Raw genomic sequence first — 9446 nt, forward strand, 5'->3', positions numbered from 1 at the left:
ACATACAAAGTCATTCCAATTGAGTTATGGCCGGAAAAGTAGTTGGTTTGACTACCATCGACGGTTCTTGCCCATTGATCACCCTTTTAGAAGAAACAAAAAGGCATTTCGCAAAGGATAAGTTGAAACGGATATGCCCCCACCAAAGTTGACTGGATCACACGTCTGGAGAAGAGTGAAAGACTATCCAAAAGTCACTGAATCTGGTCAGAATAGGATAGAAGGGTTTGGAGAATGGCATAATTGGACTAAAAGAAGCATATTCTGGGAACTTCCCTATTGGAAGGACAACTTGCTAAGAGACAACCTCGATGTCATGCACACAGAAAAAAATTTCTTTGACAATATCTTCAACACAGTTATGAATGTTATTGGTAAGACAAAAGATAATGAGAAAGCAAGAAAAGATTTACCTTTGTATTGTGGACGAAAAGACTTAGAGTTGAAGGCGCAAGGTAATGGTCGATTATTCAAACCGAAAGCAAATTACACCATGTCAAAAGACGAGGCAAGAATAGTGTGTGGATGGATCAAGGAGCTTAGAATGCCAGATGGATATGCTTCTAACTTGTCCAGATGTGCCAATGTTCAGAACGGTACTATTCAAGGGTTGAAGAGTCATGATTGTCATGTATTCATGGAGACTTTCATCCCTCTTGCGTTCAGTTGTTTGCAAATACACGTGTTAAATCCACTGATAGAAATTAGTAACTTCTTTAAAGATTTGTGTTGCACGACACAAAAGGAGAATTCCCTTAAAAAGATGGATGAAAATATCCCTATTATTCTCTGCAAATTGGAAAGAATATTCCCTCCTGCATTATTTGATTCAATGGAGCATATTCCAATTCATCTAGCATATGAAGCTTGGCTTGGGGGACCGGTGCAGTACAGGTGGATGTATCCATTTGAAAGGTTTATGGGAGAATCCAAACGTTCATTTAAAAATAAAGCTAGAGTAGAAGGCTCAATTTGTGGAGCTTACTTGCACAGAGAGACAACGTATTTTTGTTCACATTATTTCAAAAACTTCATGTTATCCCCCACTCATGTCAGAAATGAAATGCAATGGAAAGTTGAACCTCGTGAAGGTGCATTATCAGTTTTCCGACAATCAGGCCATCACACGGGGAAAGAATTCACAGATTGGTTAACTGATGCTGAATTCAATTCTGCTCATGTCCATGTCTTAATCAATTTCAGTGAAGTTAAGCCGTACCTTGAGTATGTCATCATCCATCTGCTATCTTTCCAACGACACAATTGTTATACACTAATGAACTTCATTTGTACCAGCTCGTTTCTTGTTGCTGAGCAAGTCGCAGAAGGAAATACTTCTGCTAGAATACACTCTGAGTTTCCCCATTGGTTTAGAAATCAGGTCTGTAGTTTTTCCTACGTTTAGAAATTGGTTAATTTGACTCTTGCTTTTATAATTTTGTTAGTGTCTTTGTAGGTTTTTAATCAGGCATTAACTCCCACAGTTCAAGAGTTAAGACATCTCTCGAATTGGCCAATGAGATGTGTCAAAGAATGGCACACTTACTTCACCAATGGTTACAAATTCCATACACATGAATGGTCTAAAGGAAAGAAAACATCTAATTGTGGTGTGTATGTCAAGGGCCTAACAGAGGGTTCTTATGATGATTTCTACGGCATCATTCATAAAATATATGAGCTAGAGTACAACAGCACTACTTCTCCAAACAGAGTAGTACTTTTTTATTGTGAATGGTTTGATCCTTCTAGAGTTGGTACTAGAGTTGATCCACGCTATAATATTGTCGAACTCAACCAGAGATTAAGATATGGACCGTTTGATCCTTTCATTCTACCAACTAATGTCAGACAAGTTTATTATGTGCCATATCGACCATTCCGCAATATTGACAAGCGTGGTTGGGCCGTAGCAATACAAACCAAGCCTAGAGGTCGCATTGACTCAAATGAGGTTGAGGAAGACGTTGCCTACCAACTTGACCAAATGTCACAACCACAAGAAATTATTGAAGTTGAACGTATAACCGCATTGGTCGACCTTGATGGTGATGGAGATGATATAGAAGCAACAATACAAGGTGATGAAGAACAAGAAGAAGAGGAAGAAGAACAAGAAGAACAAGAATAAGAATAAGAAGAAGAAGATGATGATGATCATGATGACGACGACGAAGAAGAAGAAGATGATGATAATGACGATGATGATGAAGAAGAAGATGAAGATGACGATCATGATGACGACGATTGAATGTTGGACATCTATTGTAGCAAATTGAACTATCATTTGAAAAGAGTTATCTAAAATACTATCTTAAAAGTTGTATGCAATTATTTATACATTGACTATAAAAACCATTGATCCTTCCTTATTCATTTCTTTTTTTTCCCTTTATTTGTAACCATTTCAATGCAGTAATGACAGGACAAGGTTCAAAACGTCCTGATAAAGGAAAGGGGGTAGCAAGGCCTAAAAAGAGCCAACGACAGGCACCAAAGTATGTACTTAGGGTGCGTGCTAGACTACCTACCATTGCTGCCCCCAGTACATCATCTGTGGGACCTCCTCCTACCCCTACGATACAGCCTCTTACCCATGCAGCACACCCTTCTCCTACTCCTGCAGCACACCCTTCTACTACCCCTGCAGCAGACCCTCTTCCTCCTCTTGTGATTATAAGCTCCACTCCTCCCCCTTGTGGTTATTACCCCCACTCCTCTCCCTAACCCCACTTCTATACCTTCCTCATCTTGTATACCGCCTTCTGAGACTGTCACACCATCTGCTGATCTAGATTCAAGTGGTGATGGTGAAGGTCTTGACCCGCCCCTCCATGATCGACCATGGATTGAGCCGTATGGTAAAGGGTAAGATTTTAATGTCTTCATATAATTTGATCTTTATACCTTACTATAATTGAAATGACTTTTATTATGCAGGTTTATTCCATCTAGGGTTGCTTCCCAGGCCATCACACGTTCAATTAAGCAACAATTTTTAAGTCCATGGCCTACTTGGGGAGCAATACTTGATGACGACAGAAAGCCATTCTGGGAGCGCTTTCAGGTGAACAATCCATTAAACTAATTGTCCCTCTTATTTTAGTATGTTCATTAATCAAATTTTGTTCTGTTTAATGTTACAGATGAAGGTGTAGTGGAAACCTGAACATGAAACACAGATACACAGAAATTTCCACATGAAAGCATCTCATCGGCTGTCAGAAATGTTTAGGGTTGCCCGCAATGCAGGAGACCGCCCTTACTGGCTGGGCGAACAAATTTGGAACTCTTTCCTGGCTCATTGGAATACAGTAGAGTTTCGCAATAAGTGTGCCAAGGCGCAGAGAAACAGAGCATCTGAAAAGGGTAGCACCCTACATACTGGTGGGTCGATAACCATTCATGAGCATGCCAATCGTATGGTAAAATTTCATTCCCTAACTTTTTCTTTCATATATAAGTTATGTATTTTCTATTTCATATGTACACTTCTAATTTTAAATTATGTTACAGGCATAAGCACTGGGACGGGCAGTCCATGTTGATGAGGTCTTTGCACAGACTTATGTTCGGAAGGGCACTAATCAATTCGTTGATGAAAGATCTCGGAAGACTCATGTAAGCAAATAACATTATTACTGTTACTAATTTTTCATTCATGTTATATCATTCCCTAACATTGCTTTTAGTGTTTCAACAGGAATAATTTTCTACGAGACTTTCACAGGTTAGATCTGAACATGAGTCAACTCCTACACCAGATGGTGGCAGTAATGCAGAAGACGACATACGTAGGACACAGTGCTGGGTCGAGATCGTTGGTGGCAAGAAAAAGGGTTGATTGTACGGTGCAGGACAACTTGCTGCAAACTATAGTACATCGAGAGGAGGTACTCTGAAGCACCAACCTTCTTCTTCCACCACTGCTCCTGACGAGGTCGTTCTCCGCCTCACGCAGGCACTGGAGCAACGTGACCAGGAGATCACTGATCTGAGAGTAGAGTTTACAAACTTTAAGGCCCTGGTCATGAGAGTGTTGCCTCAAACTTCACAGGACGTACAAAATATCCCTCCGACCTAGCCACGACCCTCCTCGTCACCCGCTGCCCCTTAGCAACCCACATCAGTCCAACCCTCATCAGTCCAACCCACAGTAGTCCAGCCATCAATAGAGGAGCAGGATGATGAAGATCATTCTGATGATAACTATGTACATTATTAGTTTCATTTTCTTATTACTTGTTATAGAAACATTTGGATATTAGAACATTTCGATGTTAGATCAATTGGGTGACTTTGGATGTTAGAACATCATTATGTTACATTGTTTTATTTTTAACTATAAATACATGTTCTATGGATTAATGTATGTTCTATGGATATTGATCAATGATTGCATCTTTGAGATGCACATTATGCAACTCTGTATGTGCTTGAAAACTGTTATGCAGGTCTGTTTGTGCTTGAAAACTGTTATGCAGGTATGTTTATGTTGTTGGTTTCGCCAGAAATAGAATTATCACTTACATTTCCCTCCAATCTTATTTTAAATTGATATGTGATGTTGTTTCTTTTGTAGTTGCACTTGGTACCTGCAATCCAGTATACAACAAGCTTATTTTGACAATCAACCAAAGCTCCTAGTAAGACCTTAACCAATAAATAATTGTACTTTTGTAAATGTATGCTTATGCAACTGTATGTAACATATTTTGAGGGTTATTTAGTTCTTTAAATGTTGATTTTTTAATTAAAATTATTTAGCTAAACAATTAAACACATCAACCACTATCTACCCTAATTTGTTTTTTCTTTAACTATGCTTGGTTGTAGTGAAAGTTTTAGCTCAACGTTGTAGGTTGGCCAATATCCTTCTATATTCAAAGCTTAAAACAATATTGTACATAGTGATTAATATAAAACAATAATATTGTACATAGTGATTTACATGTACAAAACAAGTAGTAAGATAGACATGTTGAAAAACATTGTAAGATAGAGAGAAGAGGACCTAAATTAATTTAGGTTATTCTTTAGGAAGCCATTTGATAGGGCACGTGTCATAATATAGAGACGTATATTAAGCATTGGCTAATTGTTTTGTAATCGATTTATGTACAGAACAGGGATCGTGCTCCACCAAATTGTGCATGAATGTACGATAGGTGTCATAGAGGAAGAAGTGCTTTGAAAGAGTCTTTTGTATTAGGTGTTGAAGAGTTTATAACTAAAGCTTGTGAACAAGAACGTTATCATAGAGATGGGGGTCTTCGATGTCCATGTTTAAAGTGCGATTGTACAAAGATTCTGCACGAAAGAGTTGTGAAGGTTCACCTTTACAAGAACGATTTCAAGCCTAATTATTTCATTTGGGAGGATCATGGGGAAAGAATGCCAGAAGATGATGTACAAAATCATGAAAGTTGGATGGCTGTAGAGACGGAACGTGGTCAAATTAACCAATTTCAAACAATGGAAGACATGGTGCATGATGCTCTTAGGAAAAATGAGTCGTGCCAAGCATCTACTTCTAATAACATTGAAGAGGCTCCGAATGAAGAAACACAAAAGTTTTTTAATTTTTTGTTAGATGCAAACCAGCCGTTGTATGGAGGAGGATCCGACTCGAAATTATCATTGTGTGTCAGACTATTAGCTTGCAAGTCAAATTGGAATATTCCTAACCAATGCATAGATTTTATTGCAAAAATGGTTATGGATGCAACACCCATCAAATTAGGTTTTCCTAAAACATACTACGATGCAAAAAAGTGTGTATCAAAGTTGGGATTACAATCGCAGAGGATTGATTGTTGCGTGAATGGTTGCATGCTCTTCTATGATAATGAATATGGTAAGAATGATGGCGCGTTGCTTGAATGCAAATTTTGTGGAAAGCCAAGATATCAACCACGTAACACGGGAGCAACTACTACAAAACAAGTTCCTATGAAATCAATGTTCTATTTGCCATTAATTCCCATACTACAAAGAATGTATGCCTCAACACAAACTGCAGGACAAATGACATGGCACTATCAGAACATGTCGACGAATGGTGTTTTGCGTCATCCATGCGATGAAGAGGCTTGGAAGCACTTTGATAGAGTATATCCTGACTTTGGTATCGAGCCACGCAATGTACGACTCGGTTTATGCTCTGACGGTTTTAACCCATATGTACAGGCATCAAATATACCATACTCATGTTGGCCAGTTATTGTCATCCCTTATAATCTTCCTCCAGAAATGTGCATGTCTAAACCTTACATGTTCTTGACATGTCTCATTCCTGGGCCATTCAATCCAAAGGTTGGCATAGATGTGTACTTAGAGCTCTTGATATTTCAAGGAAACAAAACTTTATTTTGAGGGCCATGATAATGTGGACAATTAATGAATTTCCTACTTATGGTATGTTGTTCGGTTGGAGCACTCATGGTAAACTGGCATGCCCACATTGCATGGAGCATACAAAGGCTTTTAGATTATATCATGGGGCAAAAAATTCATGGTTTGACTCCCATCGGAGGTTTTTACCGAATGACCATGCTTTTAGGAGGAATAGGAATGCTTTCAAGAAGGGGGAAATGGAGATGGATGACGCACCACCATATCTTACGGGACCAGAAGTTTGGAATAGAATCAATGGTTATCCTAAAATAACTGAAAATGGTGCACCAAGAATTGATGGATACGGTGAGTGGCAGAATTGGACGAAAAAAAGCATCTTTTGGGATCTACCCTATTGGAAGGATAATTTGTTAAGGCATAATCTTGACTTCATGCACATTGAAAAAAAATTCTTTGACAACATCTTTAATACTGTGATGAATGTTGCGGGGAAGACAAAAGACAATGACAAGGCCCGAATGGATATAGGTTTGTACTGTAGACGAAAAGATTTGGAGCTAAAAAGTCATAGCAATGGAAACATGTATAAGCCAAAAGCAAATTATACACTTTCAACAGACCAAACAAAACAAGTTTGTCATTGGGTAAAAGCTCTTAGGATGCCTGATGGATATTCTTCTAACTTGTCAAGGTGTGTTGATGTGAATAGGGGAAAACTCATTGGGATGAAAAGTCATGACTGCCATGTGTTTATGGAATACTTACTTCCTATAGCCTTTAGTTCTTTACCGTCTCATGTTCTCAATCCCATTACAGAGATAAGTCATTTCTTTAGAGATTTGTGTTCTACTACATTGAACAAGGATGACCTAGGAAAGATGGAAGAAAACATTCCAATCATTTTGTGCAAGATGGAGAGAATATTTCCTCCCTCATTCTTTGATTCTATGGAACATCTCCCTATCCATCTTCCATATGAGGCACGACTTGGTGGACCAGTCCACTATAGGTGGATGTACCCATTTGAAAGGTGACAATATGACATCTTATTGCTCAATTTACTAGGCATAATTCAAAAACCCTAACATATCAGTTTCAAATTTGTAGGTTCATGGGATATGCTAAACGTTCAATAAAGAATAAAGCTAGGGTTGAAGGATCTATTTGCGCATCATACTTGCACAGAGAAATAACTCATTTTTGTTCCCACTATTTCAAAAACTTCATGTTAACACCACAAAGCAGTAGAAATGAAGTAGACATTCAAATAGAAAGCTTTACAACAACATTATCAATGTTTGACCAACCTGGCCGTCATTCTGGGAGGGAATCAACACATTGGTTAAGTGATGAAGAATTGAGATCAGCTCATGTTCATGTATTGATCAATTGCAATGAAGTGGAACCTTACCTTGAGTAAGCCTCCAAAATCAATTATAAATCCCAATTCTTTCATTTGATATAATTAATTGTCTTTGATCTAATCTCGTCGTACATGTCGACAGCTCATTCTTACATACCTATCAACTATCTGAGTCAAACAGTTCGACATACATACATGCTAATTTCCCATTGTGGTTCAGGCAAAAAGTACGACTTCCTATCATTCTTACACATTCATTTCTTCCTTAATTCTTTAATCATTACATTGTTGAATAGTTTCATATCTTGAATGGTTGTAGGTTCATAACGATCCTTTAAGTGTGAGAAACCAACATCTTAGAGATTTATCACTTGCTCCTTTAAGGTGTGTAAAGGAATGACACACCTTCTTTGCTAATGGATACAATTTCATACCCATGCATGGAGTCAGGGCAAGAGGACAATAAATAGTGGGGTTCATGTTAAAGGGCTAACAAAAGGAGGTCAAGATGATTTTTATGGTGTCATTAAACACATCTATGAGTTGGAATACAATTCAGCAACCATTGAAAAGAAAATTGTATTATTTTATTGTGATTGGTTTGATCCATCGAGAGTAGGTACAAGGGTGGATTCAAAGTATGGCATTGTGCATATTCGAATGGATAAAAGATATGTGTTGTTTGATCCTTTTATAATTGCACATAATGTACAACAACTGTATTATGTACCATATCCTACATCACGCATGGACAAACGAGGTTGGTGTGTTGTGATAAAAACAAAGCCTAGAGGTCGCATTGATTCTAATGATGTAGAAGCCGATGTGCCATACTGTCAACACCCAACTTTGTCCGGTTAGCTAAATAATATAGGTCTTTCTTTTTCATTGTATCTTATTTTATTTTATGTTTTTTTATAATTTTAATTCTGTTTTTATTATTATTTTATTTCGTGGTTTTTATTATTATTTTATTTTGTGTTTTTTTTATTATTATTTCATTTGATTTTCAGTATTTGAAAAAAAAAAAAGAAAAAAAAGAAGCAGGACATGTTCCTTTTTGGCTCTCCACTACCCTGACCCGTAACGACCTCTCTTCAGAAATCCTCCCCTGAATGAGGCACACTTTTCACGCGTGAAGGCACTCTGCAGGGGACATAGCAAAAAGGAACCTCCATCAGACACAGACTCCTATCCCATTCACTCCACAGATTCATCTCCGCATTACACAACACTCAATCCTCCTCCATTCTCTATCAATGCTGGCAACTCATATACACCCATTACCATAGCCATATGGACACCCACGATCAGAACCTACCATTTTCATCCATTTCCTTTTCATTTTCATCTCCAACACCTTATACCACGGCCTAACCTCAAACAGCCTCCATCCCAGCCACCATCAACTTCTTCTCTCGCCATCCACTATACGACCAACGCCTACCATCTTCCACCACTCGGCTCATCACTCCTGACACACTTCCATCACAATACCTTCTTCTTCATCACCTTCATCTCAAACACCATCTCCAACATCATCAACACGTCCACGGCCAAACACCCATCCTCCATACTCACACTCACAGCCCATATCCATCACATCATCCTTATTACCTCACGACCCATCATTTTGATCTTTTTCTTCTTCATTTTCATCACTCACGGCTACTAGAAATTCCCCAACCATGGGCTAATTTCAAACTCCTCTCTACCCTTCCCCATA

General features: G+C 38.4%; 2 protein-coding genes and 1 pseudogene across 2 annotated transcripts; all 3 read left to right on the top strand.

Annotated features, from left to right (window-relative positions):
- Nucleotides 1-316: 316 nt before the first annotated feature.
- On the top strand, nt 317-1516 carry LOC148192941 (uncharacterized; the record flags this gene model as incomplete). The annotated part of the gene is made up of 3 exons (XM_088099321.1): nt 317-1224; nt 1297-1381; nt 1457-1516. Coding segments are annotated over exons 1-3 (1053 nt in total), but the record flags the coding sequence as incomplete, so codon positions are not given.
- LOC148192942 (uncharacterized) lies at nt 1517-2251 on the top strand. Its single transcript, XM_088098509.1, is given in 1 exon segment — nt 1517-2251. A coding segment is annotated over 1 exon segment (735 nt).
- A 2227-nt stretch (nt 2252-4478) lies between these two features.
- Nucleotides 4479-7391, top strand: LOC148192943 (uncharacterized; annotated as a pseudogene).
- The last annotated feature ends 2055 nt before the right edge of the window (nt 7392-9446 follow it).

The sequence above is a fragment of the Vigna umbellata genome, chromosome 9 (assembly GCF_029865625.1).
Source record: "Vigna umbellata cultivar VRB3 chromosome 9, Vumbellata_1.0, whole genome shotgun sequence".
NCBI lineage: Eukaryota > Viridiplantae > Streptophyta > Magnoliopsida > Fabales > Fabaceae > Vigna > Vigna umbellata.